We start from the raw sequence: 27,327 nt of genomic DNA, 5'->3' as shown, positions 1-27,327 counted from the left end.
AATAAGGATATTTTCACACATAGCATTTTTAGGTAAAAAAAACTTTTTTGCACAGTGTTTTTTAAGCATTTTCAGCTGTTTTATGTTAAAATATTGCTGTCAGGTGTTAGCTGTAGCGCAATGGGGCAAAATTGAATACAATATGAAGTGTTGTTTTTGTAACATCCTCAGTTTTGAATGCTTTTTTATCAGCCTTTTCGAAGGCTCTAGGTAAGGTTTTTTTTTTTCAGGCATTTTGCATAGGTATTTTCTAGGAAAAACAACACCTAGAGAAAAATGACAATCATAACATTTTTACAAGCCAAAAGAGTCACAAAAAAGTGAGTAAAGGAAGCATAAAGGAGATGTTCAATTGGTAAAAAAAAAGTCTGTTTCCCCCCCCAAAAAAAACAGCACCACACCTTACACTGGTTTTCTGCCATTTTTAGAGCACTGAAACAGCGCAACTAAGGCCTCTTTCACATCTGTGGCGCTTTCTCTGGCAAGCTGCTGGAGCTCTCTGGATATGGAATAGCCGAATGTTACTGCAATGCCTGATGGCCCCCATTGACTATAATGGTATCCGGCGGAGATCTGGTCGCTACCCAGCAAATAATTCAGGATTCGGCCAAGCAAACAAAATTGCGTACAGCATTTTTTGTGTAATACAAATGATACATAGCTTTATTACTGTGTTTCACTTTAGGCAAATTTGACACCAGTAAAACTCGAGCACTATTGCCTAACAGAATGAAAATATTGTAAATGGCAGGGGCCTATTACTGATTTTGTATTGGGGCCCAGAAGTTTCAAGTTAGACTCGGACCATATATACTGGGAACAATGATTAATTATGCACATAAGTCTTGCATATGTTTTCTGTTTAGTTATGTACTGTACTTATTCTTTAGCTTAAAGCCACAGTCTTCCATAAAAAGTCTCATTTTTGGTAATCACGAGTTCACTGCAGGGAGGGTATAATTTTCACAAAAAGAATGTTAATGACAGGGAACAACTAAGTGAGAAAATAAAATATATTTTTTTCTTTTTTAAAATCAAGGTTGTCATTAAACTGTAGTGTTAGTGGAGAAACCCAGCATGACTGCGGTAGGGTAACGGCCTCTGACTTCACTTTCACATAAACATGTTGGGTGGCAGAATCAATAAGCGAGCCATTTCATGTTATTACAGTGATTCTTATCTTCTTTCCAGAAAACTGCCCTTCTGTTTGCTTTATTTTCCTAAATGTATAAAATGGTGGCTGCAGATCCCTCTGATATCAGGGAGAGGAATGCCGCCAGTCTGATTATTTGGTTTAGGATGGACTGTGGTAGAACAATAATGGAATTCAAAACTGTGCTATTATACATTCTGCTAATGGACAAGAAAGTTTAACTCTCTCTCTCTCTCTCTCTCTCTCTCTATATATATATATATATATATATATACACTCACCTAAAGAATTATTAGGAACACCATACTAATACGGTGTTGGACCCCCTTTTGCCTTGAGAACTGCCTTAATTCTACGTGGCATTGATTCAACAAGGTGCTGATAGCATTCTTTAGAAATGTTGGACCATATAGATAGGATAGCATCTTGCAGTTGATGGAGATTTGAGGGATGCACATCCAGGGCACGAAGCTCCCGTTCCACCACATCCCAAAGATGCTCTATTGGGTTGAGATCTGGTGACTGTGGGGGCCATTTTAGTACAGCGAAGTCATTGTCATGTTCAAGAAACCAATTTGAAATGATTCGAGCTTTGTGACATGGTGCATTATCCTGCTGGAGGTAGCCATCAGAGGATGGGTACATGGTGGTCATGGCACTAAAGGGGCCTAAAGTGTGCCCAGAAAACATACCCCACACCATTACACCACCACCACCACCACCCTGCACAGTGGTAACAATGCATGATAGATACATGCTCTGATTCTGTTTACGCCAAATTCGGACTCTACCATTTGAATGTCTCAACAGAAATCGAGACTCATCAGACCAGGCAACATTTTTCCAGTCTTCAACAGTCCAATTTTGGTGCGCTTGTGCAAATTGTAGCCTCTTTTTCCTATTTGTAGTGGAGATGAGTGGTACCCGGTGGGGTCTTCTGCTGTTGTAGCCCATCCGCCTCAAGGTTGTGTGTTTTATGGCTTCACAAATGCTTTGCTGGATACCTTGGTTGTAACGAGTGGTTATTTCAGTCAACGTTGCTCTTCTATCAGCTTGAATCAGTCGGCCCATTCTCCTCTGACCTCTAGCATCAACAAGGCATTTTCGCCCACAGGACTGCCGCATACTGGATGTTTTTCCCTTTTCACACCATTCTTTGTAAACCCTAGAAATGGTTGTGCGTGAAAATCCCAGTAACTGAGCAGATTGTGAAATACTCAGACCGCCCCGTCTGGCACCAACAACCATGCCACGCTCAAAATTGCTTAAATCACCTTTCTTTCCCATTCTGACATTCAGTTTGGAGTTCAGGAAATTGTCTTGACCAGGACCACAACCCTACATGCATTGAAGCAACTGCCATGTGATTGGTTGACTAGATAATCGCATTAATGAGAAATAGAACAGGTGTTCCTAATAATTCTTTAGGTGAGTGTATATGCAAGGGTGCTGCTAGAGTCTCAAAAGATCTGGGGCCCAAGCCCCAATGCATATGGCCCAATTCTGTAAGTCGACCAATATTCCTCCGCTTACTGTCCTCAGAAATTATAATTCCTCAGCCCCTCCACCATACAGCCCCTCCACCATACAATCACCTTGCACCAGCCACCTCCAACACACAGTCCAATATAAATAACATCACCCCCTCAATTTTCAGTCCCATGTAAATAACTTCCCTCCCTTCAGCCCTATCATACAGTCCCAGTTAAATAACTACAACTCCCAACATTGCTCTGCCTCTCACATGGAGTAATCTACCCCTTCACTTACCTCTCCTCATGTAGCAGACATCACCACAGCTTCTTCCACCAGGTTTTCTCATCTTCACTGCTGTCCTCTCCTGCACTGGTCACATGATGGTGACATCATCGCAGTTCCTTTTCAGCTACTGCATTTAGAACTGATCACATAGGCTGTGATGTCATCACAGGTCCTTCAGCTCTTGCACAGCATTAGATTCAATTGTATTGCCATCCTGAGGACGGCAATACAGTTGGATCTATCTGGCAGGCAGTACATTCGGAGCCTGGGACAAAACATCAGGGGCCCAGGCCCCGAATGTTTAAACCTAGAAACGCTCCTGTATATATATATATATATATATATATATATACACACACACACACACACACAGTATGAATGTGTTATTTCCCTACTACGTACTCCAAAGATATCAAATATTATCTAAAATGTTAAACCTTTGCCTTCTGTACTTGCAAATGGTTGACACAACTGTGAAAGTGTACTTAAACTTTTAAACAATTGTATTAAAGGGGTTGTCCGGGTTCAGAGCTGAACCCGAGCATACCCATATTTCACCCAGGCAGCCCCCCTGATGTTAGCATCGGAGCATCCCATGCTCTGATGCGCTCACTTGCCCTGCGCTGGATAGCGCAGGGCAAGGGCTCTTTTGTTTACAATAACACACTCCCAGGCAGTGTGTTCGGTGATGTCACCGGCTCAGATGGGCGTGCTTTACTGGCGTTTTACTGGCTAGGGCAGCGCTAAAGCCTGCCCATCAGTGACGGTGATGACACGGAGAGCCAAATGCCTTTGCCCTGCTCAATGTAGCGCAGGGCAAAGGAGAGCATCGGAGCATGAACTGCTCCGATGCTCAAGTCAGGGGGGCTGCCTGGATGAAAATGGAGGTTGGAAAATGGAGGCTCTGAACCTGGACAACCCCTTTAAACTAAAACTAGTCTTAATGTTGTAACATTTTGTATTATGCATTTTGTTTTTATGTTTCTCTTACAAAATAGGCAAATCCATACATTCGTACACCTGTGACATGTCAGCGGTGTATGGATTCCACTGTGGGGCCACGGTGAGCACACATCACTGTCATTGTGCTCCTACCTGTACATAGCCCACTGCGGCCCCACAGTGGAAGCTGCTCAATTGTACACCGGTGACATGTATTGAGTGTATTGATTCCAAAGTGCTATAGACACCTATTTTGTAAGTAAAACAGAAAAAGAAAAATGAAAATGAAGTATATTGCAAAAAATTATTATATGATGTTAAAGGGGTTATTGATTAATTCATATTGATTACATATCTTCAAGATAGGTCATCGATATCAGATTGACACCCAGGACCCCTGCTGATCAGCTGTTAGAAGAGGCTGGTGCATCATGAGCATCAGAGCCTCTTCCTAGGCCATGTGATGTCCCCATACGTGGTCACATGCCTTGGTTGCAGCTCAGCCTCATTGAACTGTAACAGCTGATCGGCGGGGGTGCTCGGACTGAGGACAGGCTATTATTGATAAGTTTAAAAGTTTAGGTACAAATTAGAGAAGAGTTGTACGTTAAAAAATGTATAGAAGAGGAGAAAAAGTATGCATAAATGATGGGGAATTGATAAAATACACATCTATTAGCATAGGGCATAACTAACTAATTCCCATGCTTTGCTATCTCCATCAGTCTCATAGAGAATGAATGGAGTAGAGGGGCATAGGATGGGGACAGGGGACCCCCATTGTTGGGATCGGTGCAGTCTGACCACCAGCGATCAGTAAGTTATTATCTATGCTGTAAATATTTGGCACAACCTCTTTAAATTTTGAAATTGCAGGCCTAAGGCCTAAAGCTATGTTACCGATAGATTGTAATGACAGGGCTCCTCATATTTCTCAGTAAAGTTATTATGGAGACCTACATACTGTGAAACTAGACCTATCCAAGTTCTCCACAACAGAATGGCAAAATTATCAAATGTTAGCATAAAAGTGAATTATATAGAAATCTGTTATCACACTATAATTTACCCGTTCTTCAGTTACATCGCCTTTAAGAACAATTACATTGTTAAAATAGTACATACTTACCATAAACAGTTATCGAAATATTTTTGGCCACATTTGGAAAGTTAACGTTCATACATGTGTATATTCCACTGTGCTTCTTTGTTACATTTTTTATTTGTAGAAGCCTGTCACCCAGGTAGCCACTGCCCGTTTCATAAAGTGTTCTCTCCGACTTCAGAACCTGAGGAATGTAATATTTATATGTTACTAAATGTTTATTTAACATACACACAATTATCTAAAGTAAATCAGAAGCCGAAATCATACATGGCACCTGACATGATTGTCAGTAATGAGATGATAATAAGGTAAAAAACGACCAGATGTTGACATATAGTGATGAGCGGCAGGGGCAATATTCGAATTTGCAATATTTCGCGAATATTTTGTAGAATATTCGTCATATATTCGTGAATTTGAGAATTCGAGATTATATTCTTGATTGCGAAAATCGGCAGTGTAATATCTGCATAATCATCTTCTTTCTTCTTCCTGCAGGACCTGCAAAAGGACCTTCGATGACGTCATTGCGCTCACCACGTGGTGAGCGCAGTGACGTTAGCGCAGGTACTGCTAAATGAAGATAGAAGGTCCTTCTATCTTCATTCAGCAGGACCTGCGCTGACATGACCGTGCTCACTACTTGGTGAGCGAGATGATGTCATCGAAGGTCCTTTTGAAGGTCCTGAAGGAAGAAGACGATCCTGGCTGCGTGATCAAGTAGAAGGAGGGGAGTTTATTTTTTTTATTTTTTTAACCCCTCAATGGACATTTTTGTTAGCATTCTGCATTAAGAAAGCTATTATTTTCCCTTATAACCATGTTAGAAGGGAAAATAATAAAATCAACAGAACACCAAACCCAAACCCGAACTTCAGTGAAGAAGTCCGGGTTTGGGTCTGGGTACCACATTCAGTTTTTTATCACGTCCGTGAAAAAAGCACTGAAAAACGAAAAGCAATCGCAGACAAAACTGACTGAAATTGCGTGCCTACTGGTGTGGGTTTGCTGCAATGCACCTGCAACGCATCCGGACAAAATCTGTCACGCCCATGTGAAAGAGGCCTTAAAAAGAGAGTGTTGCAGCAGAAAAGACACCTGCCTCTCTGTTGTGATACGGAGAGAGCTGCTTCAGAAGGACATGACCTCTGAGAAAGGACAGTCCTCTGTGCTTTAAAGTATAACTGTCATCTTTTTTTGTTGGGAGTATTGGATTGTGGTGATTGATGGCCCTATTTCAACTTTTCACTGTGTATTCAATTTCCCCTTAATTCCACAGTTGAGTTCCCTGTACTGCCTACTTTTACCTGTGCTTAAAATCAGGTTGCTATGCAGGTCCGTCTATGTGTTGAAGGACGGAGGACGCAGAAGCACGCAGCGTGCAAGGTCAGATTACTGACAGCCAGGGACTGTAAGTAAATAATTAAAGCCAGGTCCTCCCCAGCAGCTGATAACAGTGCCTGGGCTGTGTGCACTTCTCCCTGTCCCTGCACTTGGCAGACGCTCCCTCACTCAGAGCTGGACAATGCAGAGCTGAAGCAGCACAGACCAGGGAAGGGAGATCTGCCATCTGCTCAGAGTATAAATGAAAGCAACATGTGGTATGAGGACTTCTTTGTGCTGCAGGAGATTAACCCTTTAGGGGGGAGGGCTCTGGTTACTGACACTTTTGGGGGGCTATTGTTACTGGCTAGTGAGGGCAGGCGGGATTAGCCTCAGGGTGAGGGCAGTGGCGGCCATCTTAACTGAATAGTGAAATTGCAGTTTTATGCAGACTGGTTGCTAAGGAATGAATCTTATTAAATATGGGGTAAGTCAGTCTAATAGTAACTGATTCTGGAATATCATGTTATTAGTAACTACATATATGAAATTTGAAATTAGGGTCTAAGTGTGACAGTTATCCTTTAGGCCAGAAGAAAATCTATCAGAGGAATTGGAGGAATATGGAGATCTCTGGATCCATGTGATGTACAGGGCTGGTTCTAGCTTTGTTTGAAAGAGACTGTCGTGCACTGCATGATGCCTGATTTTTTATATCAATCATGCTTTAATCAGCTTCGATACCTACTTTTAGTAAGACACCTTAGCAGTGATGAGTTATTAAAAAAAATTGTTGTAGAAACAAGATGTTGAAATTTATGTTGTTACAGTACATTAAAGGGGTTTTCCGGTATTTTAATATGGATGACCTATCCTCAGGATAGGTCATCAGTATCTGATCTGTGGGGGGCCGACACCCGGGACCTCCATGATCAGCTGTTTGAGAAGGTACCTGTGCTCCTGTGAGTGCCGCATCCTTCTCACAGCTTTTCCTAGGCCAGGGACGACACGTTCATCAGTTATGTGGCCTAGGCGCAGCTCAGCAATTCACTTCAATACCAAGCACAGTCGCTGTCCAATGTATGACACTGCTTGGTATGCATGGAGAAACATGGACAAGGCTGCCGGTGCCTTCTCAAATAGCTGATCGGCAGGGGTCCTAGGTGTTGGACCTCCACCGATCAGATGCTGACGACCTATCCATAGCATAGGTTATCAGTATTACAATTTTGGAAAACCCTTTTAGGCCTACATCAACATCATCAGTGAAATGTGCATTATATAGCACAATATACATCTACATCATAATAAATACAAAGTAGGCTTCTACAGTAATACAAACATTATATAGATATTGCTAATCATAACTATAATCACAAGGAGTTCAGCTGTTTTATGATGTTTTACCTTTCCTTCATGCACCCAATCCAAAATCACCCTAGAATTAAAGGGGGATTCTCCAGTGCAGCTTAAATGAAGAGTTTCTCCAGCCAACAGAGTTGCACTCTCCGCTTCCACATTGGTAATTTTTGTAAGACTGAGCACTGCAACAACATATGCAATTGGTTATGTAACATATAAGTGTGCGGGGGCTCATTCAATAAACTTATTTTGGCACCATGTACCTTTCTATGTATGAGTGATAGAAATTACAAACTATTATAAAATTATTAACTACTGAAAAGTGCCTTAGATGTATTCACTTACTGGTGTGACAGATGGTTACCTCATAATATACACACAAAGATGCCTCATGCTGCATGCTAATGAGCTGATTGGAGTCCAGCGTGATGTCATTGAGTCCAGCGTATATTTAATTCAGAGCTATAGCCACTCCCCTGCCCACCTGCTGCTGATTCATTTGAAAAATAACTGTCATTCAGCAGCAGGTAGGCGGGGAGAGTCAGGAGCTCATGAATATTCAGGACTTATCATTATCAGCTGGAGCTTTTCAATACAAGATGTTGGCAGATTGACTGGGTCAATTAAATAAAGTGACCCAGCATTTTGCTAAGAGAATCAGTCACTTATTTATGTTGCCCTTAGTTAGGACACCATAAAACTGGTGACAGGTTCCTTTAAATTTCATGTCAATACTTGCGAGTGCTTTATAAGATATACTCTGGAGCTATAATCTTTATATGAAATGGTCCATCAAGAGAACCTATGTTTCTATTCCTACTTGGGTTCCATCTCTATGAGTGTAGAACCCACCTCATCGAGAAAAATCAACAGTTTGCCAAGGCTCTTGGCTACTAGATGCACAGTGAGATCGCCAAGGCAGTTCCCATTTTATTAACTTCCTGGCGCCCCCTGATATAATACAATGTCAGCAGGGTGCAAGAGGTGTATGGAGCAGGATCACAAGCTGATCCCTCTCCATACATGGCAGGTGCTGGCTGTATAATACAGCTGACAAACAACTGCAATTTAACACCTCAGATGCTGCGGTCAATCTATCTTAGAAGTTAGACAGAGGTGGGGGCTACATAGTGATGTGGCAGGGGTTCCCATCTCCTTCTTAAGGCTTCCAGGTCTGTCTGTCTGCCTGTGGAGCCAAGCAGGAGGCACAGTCTGACAGGTAGCCTTTCAGAATCCCTTAGACTGCAAGTGAAAAATAAATTGAATCACTGTGTCCAAAAATGTCTGAACTGTTAAAATATAAAAATATTTTTCTAGTGCTGGCGTGGTGAATGTTGCAAACTTTTTTTTCCCTCTTCACCTTCCAAGGCGTCTTCGCAGCAGAAGAACAGTCTGTGCCCTTGGTCTGCTAATTGAAGCAGCAGCACAGGCAGGAAGTTGTCAGGGCTGGGCTAAATGGCCCTTTCAATGTTTTGGCAGATGGGTTCTTCGTCATTTGTAAAGACAGCCCCCTACAGATGAAGAATCCCTGCTTATGAGATAAATCAATTAGTTAGAACTGATTCGCTCATCTCTACTTACAATCTACATGATTAACCTGTTAATGACCACATGCCACATGTACTGGGCTTTTATCTAGAGCATTGTACATGTAGGGCACAGGTTTAAAGCTGCAATGCTGCAGGAAACGGTTGGGTTCCTGGAATTCAGAGACAGCCAAAGGCCATGAGGAAGTGATGTATTACTGCTTCTACTTTCTCTCTTCTTGGGTGCATAACATTTAATGAGTTCCAAGCAGTGAATAGAGGAAGCATCAATGCTATGATTGCCAGATGTTCGTAGGCATAGCAGAGTTGTTGGGTCTTAGCAGACCCAGATCAGCTAGCTCTGCCTGTGTAAAATTCCCCCAAATAGGGCTGTTTTTCCTTGTAATTGGGTCTTCTATGGATGCCCATGTTACAGTAAAAAGTGCAAAAAAAAAGGGGCAAATATCCTCCAGCAATCTTTTTATAACCTCTTATTGGACATATAGTATCATCTACCCAAAAATGTTTTAAATAAATAAGTTTAAAAAAAAGGAAAAATAATTTTCAAATAAGAAAAAAAAAACAGAGGGTTTAGGGTCAATTCACACGTCCGCAAAATGGGTCTGCATCCGTTCTGCAATTATGTGGAACAGGTGCAGACCCATTCATTTTCAATGGGGCCGGAATGTGCTGTCCGCATCCGCATTCCATTCCCCCCCAAAAATAGAACATATCCAATTTTTGTCCGCAATTGCGGACAAGAAAAGGCATTTTCTATGAGAGTGCCGGCGATGTGCGGTTCGCAATATGCGGAGCGCACATTGCCGTTGTTTGTGTTTTGCGGCTCCGCAAAACACATACGGACGCGTGAATGGACCCTTATGCTGTGTGAATTTTGTGGCATATTTTTCCAGTGCTAAATACCCCATGTGAGATTACACTTAACCCCTTAAGGACACAGCCTTTTTACACCTTAGGACCAGGCCATTTTTTGCAAATCTGACCAGTGTCACTTTAAGTGCTGATAACTTTAAAACGCTTTGACTTATCCAGGCCGTTCTGACATTGTTTTTTCGTCACATATTGTACTTCATGACACTAGTAAAATTAAGTCAAAAAAAATATTTTTTTTTGCACCCAAAAATACCAAATTTATCAAAAATTTTGAAAAATTAGCAAATTTCAAAGTTTCAGTTTCTCTACTTCTGTAATACCCCCAAAAATTGTGATGACTTTACATTCCCCATATGTCTACTTCATGTGTGAATTATTTTGGGAATGATATTTTATTTTTTGGGGATGTTATAAGGCTTAGAAGTTTAGGAGCAAATCTTGAAATTTTTCTGAAATTTACAAAAACTAAATTTTTAGGGACCATTTCAGGTCTGAAGTCGCTTTGCGAGGCTTACATAATAGAAACCACCCAAAAATGACCCATCTAAGAAACTACACCCCTCAAGGTATTCAAAAGTGATTTTACATATGTTGTTAACCCTTTAGGTGTTGCACAAGAGTTATTGGCAAATGGGGATGAAATTTGAGAATTTCATTTTTCTGTCTAATATTTCATTTTTACCCATTTTTTCCACTAACAAAGCAAGGGTTAACAGCCAAACAAGACTGTATCTTTATTGCCCTGACTCTGCAGTTTACAGAAACACCCAATATGTGGCCGTAAACTACTGTACGGCCACACAGCGGGGCGTAGAGTGAAAGGTGCGCCGTATGGTTTTTGGAAGGTTGATTTTTATGGACTGGTTTATTTACACCATGTCCCATTTGAAGCCCCCTGATGCACCCCTAGAGTAGAAACTCCCTAAAAGTGACCCCATCTAAGAAACTACACCCCTCAAGGTATTCAAAACTGGTTTTACATACGTCGTTAACCCTTTAGGTGTTGCACAAGAGTTATTGGCAAATGGGGATGAAATTAGAAAATTTCTTTTTTTGCCTTATTTTCCATTTTAACCCATGTTTTCCACTAACAAATCAAGGGTTAACAGCCAAACAAGACTGTATCTTTATTGCCCTGACTCTGCCGTTTACAGAAACACCCAATATGTGGCCGCAAACTACTGTACGGCCACACAGCGGGGCGTAGAGTGAAAGGTGCGCCGTATGGTTTTTGGAGGGCTGATTTTTATGGACTGGTTTATTTACACCATGTCCCATTTGAAGCCCCCTGATGCACCCCTGGAGTAGAAACTCCCTAAAAGTGACCCCATCTAAGAAACTACACCCCTCAAGGTATTCAAAACTGGTTTTACATACGTCGTTAACCCTTTAGGTGTTGCACAAGAGTTATTGGCAAATGGGGATGAAATTAGAAAATTTCTTTTTTTGCCTTATTTTCCATTTTAACCCATGTTTTCCACTAACAAATCAAGGGTTAACAGCCAAACAAGACTGTATCTTTATTGCCCTGACTCTGCCGTTTACAGAAACACCCAATATGTGGCCGCAAACTACTGTACGGCCACACAGCGGGGCGTAGAGTGAAAGGTGCGCCGTGTGGTTTTTGGAGGGCTGATTTTTATGGACTGGTTTATTTACACCATGTCCCATTTGAAGCCCCCTGATGCACCCCTGGAGTAGAAACTCCCTAAAAGTGACCCCATCTAAGAAACTACACCCCTCAAGGTATTCAAAACTGGTTTTACATACGTCGTTAACCCTTTAGATGTTGCACAAGAGTTATTGGCAAATGGGGATGAAATTTGAAAATTCCATTTTTTTGCCTTATTTTCCATTTTAACCCATGTTTTCCACTAACAAAGCAAGGGTTAACAGCCAAACAAGACTGTATCTTTATTACCCTGACTCTGCCGTTTACAGAAACACCCAATATGTGGCCGTACACTACTGTACGGCCACACAGCGGGGCGTAGAGTGAAAGGTGCGCCGTGTGGTTTTTGGAGGGCTGATTTTTATGGACCGGTTTATTTACACCGTGTCCTGTTTCAACCCCCCTGATGCACCCCTGGAGTCGAAACTCCCTAAAAGTGACCCCATTTTGGAAACTACGGGATAAGGTGGCATTTTTTGGGGGAGTATTTTTAGGGCAAATATAATTTTTGGTTGCTCTATATTACATTTTTGTGAGGCAAGGTTACCAAAAATAGAAATTCTGATATTTCATCTCCATTTGCCATTAACTGTTGAGGAACACCTAAAGGGTTAATAAAGTTTGTATAATCATATTTGAATACCTTGAGGGGTGTAGTTTCTTAGATGGGGTCAATTTTAGGGAGTTTTTACTCTAGGGGGGCATCAGGGGGGCTTCAAAAGGGATATGGTGTCAATAAAAAAGGCCATCAAAATCGGCCTTCCAGAAACCATGTCGGTCCTTTCCTTTTGCGGCCTCCCTTTTACGGATACAGCAGTTTACGACCACAAATGTGGCGTTTCTGTAAACTGCAGTATCAGGGTAATAAATTTTAACTTTTGTTTGGTTGTTAACCCTTGTTTTGTTACCGGAAAAAACGGACTGAAATGGAAAAGTGTCAAAAATAGCGGTTTTGGCACTGTTTTTTTAATTTTTTTTTTAACCGTGTTAATCTGGGTAGTTAGGTCATGGGATATTGTTATAGAGGAGATTCTTACGGACGCGGCAATATCTAATAAGTCTACTTTTTTTTTTACAATTATTTAGGTTTTTGACTATATTATCTTTTTTGATACAACATTTTTTTTTGGGTATCTCTAAAGTCTAAGTGTCATTTTCTTTTATTTTCTTTTAGCCAATTATCTTATGTGGGGGCTCATTTTTTGCGGGATGAGCGGATGGTTTTATTGGCACTATTTTGGGGGCTATATGACTTTTTGATCGCTTGCTATTAAACTTTTTGTTATGTAAGGTGACAAAAAAAATATTTTTTTGCACCTATTTTTTTTTTTTTTTTTTTACTGTGTTAATCTGGGGGGTTGGGTCATGGGGTATTTTTATAGAGGAGATTCTTACGGACGCGGCGATACCTAATAAGTCAACTTTTTTTTACAATTATTTAGGTTTTAGACTATATTATCCTTTTTGATACCCTAAAAAAATTTTTGGATCTCTAAAGTCTAAGAGTCATTTTCTATTTTTTTTTTTATCTGATTATCTTATGTGGGGGCTCATTTTTTGCGGGATGAGATGACGGTTTTATTGGCACTAATTTGGGGGCTATATGACTTTTTGATCGCTTGCTATTAAACTTTTTATTATGTAAGGTGACAAAAAAAAAACTTTTTTTGCACCTTTTTTTTTTTTTTCTGGACCGTGTTAATCTGGGGGGTTAGGTAATGGGGCATTTTTATAGAGGAGATTATTACCGACGCGGCAATACCTATGTCTACTTTTAATAAATTATTTTAGTTTTTTTGGGTGTCTCAAGTCTGAGAACCATTTTTTTTTATCCGATGTCAGTGCTAAATTGGGATATAAATTTAGTACTCCATGGAAGTGTGATACTCCCTGAAGCAACCGTCAATGCAGAGGCCCGGATGATCGGGGCAAGTGTCGCACTGAGTAGTCGTGTCCTTCCGTATCCCCCTCCTGCGACACACTCTGCACTTTTTTTGGGTTCGTCCCTTCTTTCCAGTATGGGGGACCACACCTGGAAAGTGTTGGCCAGGGACGATCCGGGCACCTACAGTTCCCGAGGTACTCCGGCCTGCTCTTTCCCGGTCCGAAAAGATCAGGGCCTTGAGGACTGCCTCATAGAACTGGAGGAATGTCCCTGTGCTGCCAGCGCTTCGGGATAGTACAAAAGAGTTGTACATGGCAACCTGCACCAAGTAGACCGCAACTTTTTTGTACCATGCCCGGGTTTTGCGCATGGCGTTATATGGCTTGAGGACTTGATCAGAGAGATCAACTCCTCCCATATACCGATTGTAAGCGACGATACAATCGGGCTTGAGGACAGGGGTGATGCCGTTACCATGAATTGTGGACAGCATAAGGACATCCCTCTTGTCCTTATACCTGACCAGCAACAGGTTTCCAGTGGTAAGGGCACGGGTCTCACCCCTGGGGATAGGTACCTGGAGGGGGTGGGCAGGGAGGCCGCGTTGATTTTTCCGCACGGTCCCACAAGCGGACGTGGATCTGGCGGCAAGGGACTGGAACAAGGGGATACTGGTATAAAAGTTATCCACGTAAAGGTGGTAACCCTTATCCAGCAGTGGGTACATAAGGTCCCACACAAGTTTCCCGGTAACACCCAGAGTGGGGGGACATTCTGGGGGTTGAATCCGGGAATCTCGCCCCTCGTATACACGAAATTTGTAAGTGTACCCTGAGGTACTCTCACAAATTTTGTATAGCTTCACGCCATACCTCGCCCGCTTGGAGGGCACATACTGGCGGAAAATGAGTCTCCCCTTGAACGCAATGAGAGACTCATCAACCGCGACCTCTCTTCCAGGTACATAGGCCTCCATGAATTTGTGGCAGCACCCCTGGGGGGTCTAGGGTCACACAGCTGTGCTGTGGACCCCAGACACCCTAACTAGGGTGATGCAATCAAAGTTCAAAAACTAACTTTCCCTTTTTTTTTCCCTGCCTAAACCAAACTTTCCCTAGCTGTCCCTATGTACCTGATGGGGTCCTGGGGGGCACAGATCGGGTCCTGGGGGGCACAGATCGGGTCCTGGGGGGCACAGATCGGGTGCAGCAGACACGTGCAGGCAGCTCCTCTCTCCTCCGGCTCCGGAACACAAAAGGAGGAGGAGAGGAGCGCCTGCCTCTTTTGAATCTGCCGCCGGACCGCCCACAGACCAATCAGAAAGCGATCCTGAGTGGTGATGTCACCATCACCACTCAGGATCGCTGGATGGTGATTGGTGGAGTGAAATCACACCACCATCACCATCCTGTTCCGGGTTATCGGGACTTCAGAGACCCGAATAACCCGGAAACGCAGAAAACCGCAGGTCTGAATTGACCTGCGGTTTTCTGCGATCGCATACATGGGGGGGTCACCGGACCCCCCGGCGCATTTGCTCCAAGTGCCTGCTCAATGATTTGAGCAGGCACGGTGTTCCGATCACCGCCCGCCGTGCGGCGGTGATCGAAAATGCACAGGGCGTACATGTACGCCCTGTGTCCTTAAGTACCAGGGCACAAGGGCGTACCTGTACGCCCTATGTCCTTAAGAGGTTAAGGAACAATTCATGAAAAATAAATGCAGTTTTGTCCTTGGTGTTTGTTGGAATTTGTGAACTGAAGCAGGGTAGTAATAGTAAATATAATAATTTACCAATAAGTTACAGGACAGGACCTCCTTTACTTGCAAGAGGGATCAACCTTTTTTAACTGACAAAGACTATGATTGCACAGGGCAAATATTGCAGTTTTAAATATATTTTTTCAAAAAAGCAGGAAGTAGACGTTTATACTGATTTTCTGTACCATCGGTGTGTTCAACTGGAGATAGAGCTTCACTGAATGGTAATAGTGAAGAACCTTATTTACTAAAACAGTTCACCAAATCTCAGCATCCCGGATCCCTGTGAGTGTGCCACAGAGAAATGAGATTATTGCAATCAATCACTATTACATCTAAAATATCTAACTGTGGGGCTTTATTTTGATTTAATATTTCAACATTAAAGGGTTTTTCGGCTTTGCACAATCCTTTGACAATAAACAGATCATAAAGTGTGACCTTGTTGGAACAGTCAGCTATAATCTGTCAGAAAGCATGGCAATAAGTGTCTAATTTCCCTGCAACACCACCATAGTGCCCTTTTATACCAGGCGGTTGTGTAATGTAGGAAAGGTCAGGTCCACCAAAGTGAGAGATGCTCTTGTGGCAACTCTCTCCTTTGGCCAACAGATGAGGATTAACTCAACAATTCCTTTAACTACCGTTATGAATCCACTACCACTCCTTATGGGCAACTACTACATCTCTATTTTTAATGATCTTTTTCCCCTAATTTTGATACATATGGCTCATTTATGCATTTGAAACTAAAAAGGATTCTAATCACCTATGAAATGTGTGTAAATCGAAATAAAACTCAAAAACGAAAAGTGATGACCACTGAAGCAAAGTTACTTGTGAGTGATTTACATAAATACTATGAACTTCATGAAATGTTTAATCCTTGGGATTTAGTTATAAGTATCGAGTTCACCCTCCATTTCCTCACCTGTCATTCATTTTTACTAGGCGTTTGGCCAGTGAAACTTAATAATTCACTCATGATTGTTCTATCAACAAATATAGAAGCCCTTAGTTAATATGGAATAGCCGGACAGCAGAGTGACGCATTGGATAAGTCAGAACGCTGAATTATTTTTCTCTCATTCCTAGTACTTATGAAGTTTGCAGAAAAAAAAATGAATGCTGCCAAACCTGCTGGATAGGCTCACTCAAAACATAAATTATCCCATGTTATTTCAAGTTATAGAAAAACTCCAGTAGCGACACAAAGTGCCTCCCGCCAGTGGTCCTGTGTACGTAATCCCAAACTGAGAAGTTTTGAGTGATCCACTATGGATGTCATTTGTGTTTTGGCAGATTGATGGATAAAAATACCCAACTGCTAAGCAAAAATAAAAAAATATGTTGTCCTTTTTAGCAAGAAGCGTGCAAAAAATATTACTAATTCTAGAATCTGAATGAGGACATGATATTTCAACCTGCCAAACAGAAGAATAAGCCTTACCTTAAGCAACTGGAGTCTGATTTGTGTCTGAGCAGGAAAGCTATACTGTATTTTTTAATCAACCATGCAGAAGAACAAAATGGAAAGAAAATGGTGCATTTATCAAGGATTCAACATTTCATAAACAAAGGCTCACTTTTTGTGTCCGAGTTAAAGGGGTTGTGCCATATAATACTTTTCACTCTAAAGTTTATTTTCATCAATTAATCTAGCTCTCATTCCTTGGATTGTTTTCTGTTCAAATCTCCCTCATTTGCAGGTTACTTTTATCTCCCATGCTTGAATTCTATTCATGGCTTGTCATGTGTCTGCTGTCCCATCATGCCTTAGGGCAGTGAGTTGTGTCCTGACATCAGCAGATCATGTGACACTAACATCCCTTGTTCTTACTAATGGCTCTTGTGCATCCTACATTACACGGCTCCAATGCAGGACATAACCTACAGCATCTGAATATCAAAGCAGATTTGCCACAGGTTGCAATGGTTGGCTAATAACTGTAGACTAGGGTGGTTACTGATATCTTAGTGAAGTGATATCTTTTGGGTGGCAAACCTTTATATTAGTGGCACAACCCCTTCAAAACATGTCTTGGACTCAAACTTGAGTCTATACCATGTTTTTAAGGAAATAATTGGTTTGATTCTGAAACATGCTTTTAATGCAACATATCTGACACAGTGAACCTTAATTTATAAAATCTTTGGTTGAATCCTTGATGACAGCACTGGATAAGATCCATTTTGTTCTTCTGCATGATTGAGCCATGAATACCGGTCCCAGTAATAGTGGAAATGTTTGTTTCAAGATGTTTAACCATTAGAGAACATTGGGCTAAATTGGAATACAGGCCATTAGGGTTGCCAAGTCATCATTTGCTAGACTTTGAGATGGATCTCGAAATCATTCTTAAGTTTTTGTTTTCAATGGCTAAATTTAAGTAGTAGAAAGTATGATATAATTGCTAAAGGGGTTTTCAGGGATTTTAATATGGATGATCTATCCTCAGGACCCCTTGCCGTGCAAGTGCAGCCTTACCTTCATTGTTTACCTGCTCACCGTCCACATCGCAGTGGTGAGCAGGTGCAATTACAAGACGCCGTCCCATTCACTTCTATGGGACGGCTCTTCCCTATTCAAGTATATAGGAATGAGCCATCCCATAGAAATGAATGGGGCGGCTTCGTGTAATTACAACTGCTTGCCGCTGCGATGTGGACGGCAAGCAGGTAAACAATGCACAGTGTGCAGCCTTCTACTCAACCAGCTGATCGGCGGCAGTGCCAAGAGTTGGACCTGCGCCTATCTGATATTGATGACCTATCAAAGATAGGTCATCAATATTAAAATCCCGGAAAACCCCTTTAACTGTTGAGAAGTGTAAAGGTCCATAGGTGCCACAAACTCGAAACAGGACCTGAGTCTAGAAAAACTGTGTTACAAATGTTTTAATAAAAAATTATTAAAATTCATCCATAACTAAAAGTGAAAGTCCAAAAACAATACTTCATGCTTACCTACGTTTTGTTTCCAGAACAGGGTGCGGTAATGTTTTCCTCTGACCTCAGTTTCACACTGTAAAATTTCTTGAAGACTGTGGTGAGGAGATGGTATTGTAAAGCCAATCTTAGGGTCCCACTCCATTCCACGCTGATCTATTTTAAATTTATTGTTGAACTGAAGGGAGGAATAAAAAGTTACCCTTTTTACAAAACACATTTTTACATTATCTTACATAAATGTATATACAGAGGTAGCAGTCTTTAATTTGACATTCAGGAAACAATCTAATAAGCTAAGCAGCAACTTTAAGACTGCTACATCCATATTTTGACAGTATACATTATATAAAAGTAAAACTCTTGCAGAGTGAACCTGATGAAAGACATTTTCAAGGCAGAACACAGAAAAGGTTAAAGGGGTTCTCAGGGAATAATTTGAAATGACCTCCAGCAACCTGTCCTAGAATATGAGCAGGACTGGTGGCTTTCACTTGCAGAGCTGCCTAGGGTGGGTAAGGGGACAGAGCCTTGACTGTACACTGAGCTCTGGCATCTAGTAGATCTATTGGATCTACTACATATTGGTTAGTGTTCCTGTCAGGCTGCTCACCCATGATGGCATATCACAGGCAGGATAGCATAATTACCATCTATTGTAGCGCACTGGGTTGTGCACTGAGGCCTTGTTCCCTCAATCTTCTAGGCCTCTCTGTAAGTGGTTGCAACTTGCCCTGATCACATACTACAACAGGGTACTGGTGGCCATTTTAAATCATTCTTGGAGAACACCTTTAAAGGAGTTGTTCCATAAAAAATATTCAACATTTTTCAAAGGTATATTTTAACCACAAACGGATTCTCTCTGGTTTATTTACAGCTATAATCTCTACCTGAAGACTTTGTTCATACCACACATAGTTCACATTATGCACTTTGACTTTTACCAGCTCTGTAGTATAAGGACTGCTCCCTCCTATAAGTGTTTAGGAGTAAGGCTAAAATGTGACAACCAATGCTGCGACCATGAAATCTTCATAAGCTAACATGATTTGTGTTAGTGAGGGGCGAAGAAACTTTGGAGCCAATGGAGCATTGTAACCTTTTTGCAAAGCACCATGCAAAAGTGCATAATGCACGAGAGAAGCAGCAGCACAAACCAACTTGATAGTCTAAGTTTAGAGGCTATGAAGCGAATGTCATCCTCAGAACAGTACATTAGAAGAAACTGCAACACTCCATATCTAGAAACATGACAGGACTTTATTAACATGAACAGGCACAGTAACTTTTCAACCTTTATGGATCTTTGTCAAACTTCTGAAAAACCGCTGTGCCTGTTGCAAAGTCCTATAGTTTTTTTTCCCATGGCCAGGTGTGTGTTATTCCCTCATTATCCCAATTATAATGAGCAGATAAAAGGTCCAGAGTTCATTTCAAGTGTGCTATTTGCATTTGGAATCTGTTGCTGTCAACTCTCAAGATGAGATCCAAAGGGCTGTCACTATCAGTGAAGTAAGCCATTATTAGGCTGAAAAAACAAAACAAACCCATCAGAGAGATAGCAAAAACATTAGGCGCGGCCAAAACAACTGTTTGGAACATTCTTAAAAAGAAGGAATGCACCGGTGAGCTCAGCAACACCAAAAGACCCGGAAGACCACAGAAAACAACTGTGGTGGATGACCGAATAATTATTTCCCTGTTGAAGAAAACCCCCTTCACAACAGTTGGCCAGATCAAGAACACTCTCCTGGAGGTAGTTGTATGTGAGTCAAAGTCAACAATCAAGAGAAGACTTCACCAGAGTGAATACAGAGGGTTCACCACAAGATGTAAACCCTTGGTGAGCCTCAAAAACAGGAAGGCCAGATTAGAGTTTGCCAAACGACATCTAAAAAAGCTTTCACAGTTCTGGAACAACATCCTATGGACAGATGAGACCAAGATAAACTTGTACCAGATTAATGGTAAGAGAAGAGTATGGAGAAGGAAAGGAACTGCTCATGATCCTAAGCATACCACCTCATCAGTGAAGCATGGTGGTGGTAGTGTCATGGTGTGGGCATGTATGGCTGCCAATGGAACTGGTTCTCTTGTATTTATTGATGATGTGACTGCTGACAAAAGCAGCAGGATGAATTCTGAAGTGTTTTGGGCAATATTATCTGCTCATATTCAGCCAAATGCTTCAGAACTCATTGGACGGCGCTTCACAGTGCAGATGGACAATGACCCAAAGCATACTGCAAAAGCAACCAAAGAGTTTTTTAAGGGAAAGAAGTGGAATGTTATGCAAGGCCAAGTCAATCACCTGACCTGAATCCGATTGAGCATGCATTTCACTTGCTGAAGACAAAACTGAAAATGCCCCAAGAACAAGCAGGAACTGAAGACAGTTGCAGTAGAGGCCTGGCAGAGCATCACCAGGGATGAAACCCAGCGTCTGGTGAGGTCTATGCGTTCCAGACTTCAGGCTGCAATTGACTGCAAAGGATTTGCAACCAAGTATTAAAAAGTGAAAGTTTGATTTATGATTATTTTTCTGTCCCATTACTTTTGGTTCCTTATCAAGTGGGAGGCACATATGCAAACTGTTGTAATTCCTACACCGTTCACCTGATTTGGATGTAAATACCCTCAAATTAAAGCTGACAGTCTGCAGTTAAAGCACATCTAGTTCGTTTAATTTAAAATCTATTGTGGTGGTGTATAGAGCCAAACATTTTAGAATTGTGTCGATGTCCCAATATTTATGGACCTGACTGTACATTAGTAAATAAGGTAAAAGAGACAAGAAAATTATCTTTCGCATAGAAAACTATTGTTTATCAGAGGCACCACATGAAGAATAATACTCTATAAAGTGTCAGGTTATATACTGTCATCTAGTGGACAAAGCATATAACATACGAACTGAGGCGGATTTCCACTAACATCACAAAATGCTAACGATAAGGTGACTGTATAAATTAATGCTCAATATTAAGACTATGGATACAGCTATAGCACTAACACATTTACAAATCTATGTAAATTCATTTAAAAACTTGCAAGTTTTGAATATTTTACAGTAGACAACTACAGTCCATGTTCTCAAGAAAACGTTTATGGTTAATTCTGGTTGACATATGTTTTTCTGATACCGATCTCCAAATGACCTGCACAGACATAGATTCTGACTGCAGCAACCACTAGGCAGAGTGCAAAGGCTTGATGTGTACTATTTTATTATTGAGTTCAATGTATAAGCAGTATGTCTTTTTTCTGATGGTGTTGGTTTGATGGTTTTTACTGCATCCAAACACACCATCTGAATACAGTCTTAAACCATTCCTACTTAGTTGACTTGTGAGTCAAGACTCAGTACTGTATAGTACGTAATGATGATGGCGTGGGCTTGAAAACTTTGGTATCTAAATTTGGTATCAATTAACATTGTAAACAAAACACTAAAATGGATTTTATTGTAACACACTGCCGTGGTTTATTTCACACTCATTGACATTGTGTTTTCTGACGCTTTGCTGTAGTTTGAAAAAGGCCGAAGCGTTACACCGGATTTATACAGCTGCATTTCCAAATAAAGTCTCACAAGTTTTTATCAAAATTCAGGGAGTTTCTATATATACGTCCGGGGTGGGAACCCGACTCCCAGGAAGAGTAAGCAGAATGCCACAAGGTTTACTTGCATTATGTGAGCAGGGTAAAGTCACAGATTTTGTTGCAAAACACCTCTGCAACAAAATCTGTGACCTAAATACTACATAAAGTGGCGTGCAACACATAATAAATGACCGCCATTGTTTTTATTTATGAAAACTCTGTGTTTTTCTACTAAACAAGTGGCAATCATTCACGGATTTGTGGGAAAAATGACTTCTTCTAAATGAACACTCTATAGAATAAAGTAGGCGCTGTGCTTTAACGAGGACAATACTCCTAGCTACAGATCTTTCAGTTATATAGTGAAGTTCTTCCTACATGCTACATTACATTAATTGGTTCCATATTTCCTTGATCCTATTCAAGTCAATCAACATCGTTACTTATGCATAGTATTGAAAGACAGGGAAGGTATTTATCATGATATTCATGAAAGCATCCAAACCACAAGACTATTCCCATCAGAGCTGTCACTGCTTGTCATCAGGATCACTCTCTCATCTCGACTGTATGCCGTAATGTACCTCCATGACTCAACTTCAACCACCCAAAACATAGATCACATTGTCCCGGGGGCCTGTTTGCAGTGATTTATATTTATAGCCAGTTATTGTGGTCTGTCCCAGGCAATAGAAATAGGTTTTAGGCTATGTGATAATTTAAGACATATCTATGGAAAATGATTGAATTGTACACAACAAAAACATTTTTGTGCTAATGTCATCAAATAGACTGCAGCGCTTGGTATTTGCCTGATAATAGCATTCTGGCAGTTGTTGGCTGTTTCATACAGTACACCTTATCTGATTTGTCCTCTTCTGACCATATGACGTACCGTATTAATGTATACGCAGTGTTGGCAGCCAATAATCTATGAATTCCTAGAGGCTGCATCGGCTTTTGCCAATTTCATCTTCTAAAGATTTACCATCTTGCTATATGCTAAGCATTTGCAAATCGAAGAGAATGCAGCATATTGTATTAATGTTGAGGCTTAAACAGGGAGTTTGTCAGCAGCTTTGACCATGTAAAACTGTTGACAATGCTAAGTAAAATCTGGAAAAAAAACAGGACAAACATACCTTTTGTTGAACTTTTATTAATAGGAGTAGTGTGAATATGAACTTTTATTCTGGAAAGCACTGCTCCTGAATGTGCCCAGTAGACACAGTTTCACTGTTAAGTGTTCTCACTCTCTGCATTGACCTTGTTTGAAGCTCATCTTCTTTGCTCTGACAGCTCTAGCATCCAACCATGAGACCAGACCAGCTGTCACTCACAGCAGGAGGGAGGGAGTTGTGAAGCAGCTCAAAGCAGAGAACACTGCTTCACTGCTGCACCTCCAGTGCCTGGCAGAATAAAAGTTCTAATTTACACTATTCCTGATAAGAAAAGCTCTGGAAAAGGTATGTTACTCCAGCCTCTAACTAGTACTTCCTTTAAAAAGGACCTCTTCTGACAAGTTAGTTTGAGTAAACACTTTCATTCCCCATGAAATAACAACTCTAGAATAGTTCGTATGAGCCATTCCTCTATTAGTCCTCCCGGAAATGTGTGAATAACTTTATAACTGGGCATTATAATTTAACTTAGGTGTGTCCCTACAGCCTGACACTGTCTAGACTTACTGGCTGTGTGGATGCACCCTTTTGCATGCTTTCAGTTTGGTTTTTCTTAACAATCTAGTTACCCCCTTTACCAAAAGTAAAAAAATAAAAAAGTTGTGGCTTTTGAAAGGTAGAAAGCAAAAAAAAACAAAAAACACAAAAACTAAAATTGGCCGAGTTGTCAAGGGGTTAAAAAGACAGAAGGCCACATACTGATTACTAAAGTACTACTGTATATCACATTGCATAAACCAGTGATCTATAACTTGCCGCTCCCCAGCTGTTAAAACCTAGAACTTCTATTCTGCTCCAACTGCCTCTGGCAATTTTATCAGTCTATGGTAATACCCTTGAAGGTTTTTTTTCCGGGATTGTAATATTGATGTCCTATCCTCAGGATAGATCATCAATATCAGATTGACGGGGGTCCAACACAGGGTTGCCAACAGTCCAGAAATTTCTGGACAGCCCGAAAAAATTAGGCAACTTTTTTCCTGTGTCCATGAAAAAAAATAGTGTCTGGGATTTTTTTGAGGCTGCTATACTTGCCTATGCTATTTTGGTGGTAATTTTTAACATTTTACAGCTTACAGTAAATGCTGGTAATGAGTTATTATCAGTATATTGAGCTATAAACCTGTATAATGTATAATCTCTATAATTTATTATGATTTTCCAAAATTGTCCATAAAAAATATTGTCTGTCCTTGATTTTGGGATAAGTTGTCCAGAAAAAAGAAAAATTCTGTTTGCTAACCCTGGTCCAACACCCAGCACCCCTGCCGATTTCCATGTGAGCGGTGCCTTTGTTTACCATTGTTTACCTGCTCGCTGTCGATATCACGGTGGTTAGCAGGTGTAATTACAAGCTATCCCAATCATTTCAATGGGACGGCTCCTTCCTATTCAAGTGTATATCAACGAGCCGTCCCATAGAAGAGACAAGCTGACTGGTGAGAGTGCTAGGTGTTGGACCGCCTCCAATCTGATATTGGTGACCTATCCTGAGGATAGTTCATTGATATTAAAATCCCAGAAAACCCCTTTAACAATGTTTTGTTTTTAAACTGAAGATTCATAGAAACAAGTTTTTTTTAAAGCATTTTTAGTTGTTATTCGTTTTCATTTTAACAGTACTATACCATTAAACATTAAGTAGAAAGTACTGTGTTTCTGTATCAGTCACCACAGAGAGATTAAACTCCTATATAGATAGAGATTTTATCTGTTAGTATGAGCCTAGGTGTAGAATGGGGATGACAGTATGACAGATTTATTGTTCTTTTAATAGACTCAGATAAAGATGTCCACATAAAGAGCATTGGATTTATTAGTATAATGTATGATACTCTAATGAATCACACACACCATCTCAGGCCACAGTGATGGTCTGACTGAGACAGTTCAGTGAGACTTTGCCATACTAAAAGTCTAAACAAAGAGGAAGTGAAAGAGCCTAGACAGGAAGTAGAATACATACCAGTGAACTGAATAATTATATCCAGTAAACTTTCCACCCATGTTTATAGGCTGCTAATATGTGATAATATTTGGATTAGTATCCCTTTAAACAACAGGGCATGCAAAGAGGGTTTAAACCTTTAAGAACAATTAACTGTGAATTAAGATGATTCCTCTGTGGACGTTCGTAAAATGATTCCTCTGTGATTTTTTTTACAGGTAGTGCCTGTCAGATTAAATTTGGACTTTCTATATTTACCATCACTGAGTACTTCCCTGCCTGGGCTTCCTTTATACACAGGAAGCCGACTGAATGTCTCCACACGACTCTATCATTTCCTTTCTAGAAGCAGAATTGTAATCAGAATAAATCTTAAGAGGCAGCTAATACGCAAGGAATAGAGAGCGTGACCGTTACCATCAGTAAAAACAAAGAAATTATGAGGCCTGAACTAATTACAGATAAATGCCAATTATAACTTTCCAAGGCTACTTTCAATTACTATGCATTGGGAAATTCTGTCTGGAATTTGTGAATCCTTACAATGTGCATGTTAGTTTCCTTTCCTTCCAAAGACCTAAAACAAACTGGAAGGAAAACTAACTTCCTATGAAATTGGTCCTAACAGGAATCTAAGTGTTCGTGATGCAGGGAATTACACTGGAAAGCATTATTACCGGCCTGTACTTTGCCAGCTTGGTAGGCAACCCTTATTGTGTTGCACTATTGTGTTAAGAAGAACCTATTAGGAGGATTAACCTTATTAAATCAGGTATACTGCCTGGTAGGGCTGATCCTGCTGATTCAAATGACACCTGTCTTGTGAAAATTGGCTGCGGTGTTCCCGAGAAAAAACATACTTTTATTATTTATGCAAATTAGGGTTTCAGTATGCAGAGGGGTGGGGCCAGCACTAGAATGGTGAGGAGCTGAGGTGCATGAAGGAGACAGACCCCGCCCCTTGGTGCACTGAAGCCTATATTAGTATAAAGAACAAAAGTCTTATTTTTCAGGAATGCCACAACCGATTTTCACGACAGCTATCATTTTAACCAGCAGAATTAATCCTACCAGACAGTATACCTGATTTAATAGGGTAGATCCTGCTGACAGGTGCTCTTTAAATGATGGAAAATGCATCTTCAGACTTAGCCCTTAGTCACATGTCTGTGATGAAATCCTTGATTAGAGGGTCAGTGATTCATCTGTGAAGATTTCCATAAACAATCTATGTTTGCTCCCTGTGTCCGTTTTTTGCTCTTCATGTGTCATCCCTGTTCTACGGACACTGCACAGCAAAAAAATGCTTTTTCAGAGCATCTCCTATAAATGGTCCGTCAAACACAGACGAAAAACAGATGGTGTCCGTCTTGGGTCTGTGTTATTTCATGGACCCATAGACTATAATGGGTATGATGGATTTGTAAACATGGACATGCTAAAACCAAGGACCTACGGACTGCGCTAAAACACGGATATGTGAACACACGCATTAAAATGGGTACATGTGTTGCCTGTGGAGAACACGGACACACTGACGTGTGAATGAGGCCTTAAGCAGAAAATAGTAGATGGAGTAACTCATGTGATTCTTAGGACACTTTCATATATCTGTGTGTTTTATCAATTCAAGCATTGCAACATATCGCTAAATTTGTAATCACTCAGCGTGAAATTCTTCTCAGGATAGCTTGCCAATTTCAACAGTCTTTGTATAGCAGCCTCCGAGAGACATGCCCAAACTGTAATTAAACAATTTGAAACAGAAACACAACTTCAAGAGAATGTCACTTCAAGAAGAATTATGGTTTGTAAATTCTGTCAAAACACAGTCAATGGAGAGAAAGCAAAAGCTGCCTCCTGTGCAATACATCAGAATCCTCCCGAGTGGAATAAGTCTGCTACGAGGGCATCTGCTTAAACCATTGAGGATTAGGAATAACCCTAGTTTCATATATGTGTCGTAAAATATATCACCTTAGGATCATACAGAACAAAGGCAATACTGCCAGTTACATGTCTGCAGCAGACGTTTGCTTAGTACATATGAGTATACGACAGAGGGTTATGGCTTGCCCAAGCTAGGCTAAATATCTTTATTGATCTCTCTTAAAGTCATGTGTACTCAGAAGCATACCCCTTTAAAGGGAATCTGTCAGCTCCCCTTGAATTACAGTAAGTGGTGCTGAGTCTGATGATGTACTTTTTATCTTCATACTCACTTGCATTACGACAAACCAGCAGTAAAATGCACTG

At 40.8% G+C, this 27,327-nt stretch overlaps 1 protein-coding gene across 1 annotated transcript in view; it reads right to left on the bottom strand.

Annotated features, from left to right (window-relative positions):
- The window catches only part of LOC122946033 (vascular endothelial growth factor receptor kdr-like), a 210,584-nt gene that overhangs the window by 103,884 nt on the left and 79,373 nt on the right, over nt 1–27,327 (bottom strand). Inside the window, exons 5-7 of the mRNA XM_044305322.1 lie at nt 18,355–18,514; nt 7,695–7,831; nt 4,986–5,145 (exon numbers count right to left, since the gene is read on the bottom strand). Of these exons, the coding sequence (XP_044161257.1) occupies nt 4,986–5,145; nt 7,695–7,831; nt 18,355–18,514 (457 nt within the window). The remainder of the gene's footprint in view (nt 1–4,985; nt 5,146–7,694; nt 7,832–18,354; nt 18,515–27,327) is intronic.

The sequence above is a fragment of the Bufo gargarizans genome, chromosome 9 (genome assembly GCF_014858855.1).
Source record: "Bufo gargarizans isolate SCDJY-AF-19 chromosome 9, ASM1485885v1, whole genome shotgun sequence".
NCBI classification, from domain to species: domain Eukaryota; kingdom Metazoa; phylum Chordata; class Amphibia; order Anura; family Bufonidae; genus Bufo; species Bufo gargarizans.
Note: the sequence above shows the minus strand (reverse complement) of the source record. Positions and strands in the feature narration are given on the sequence as shown.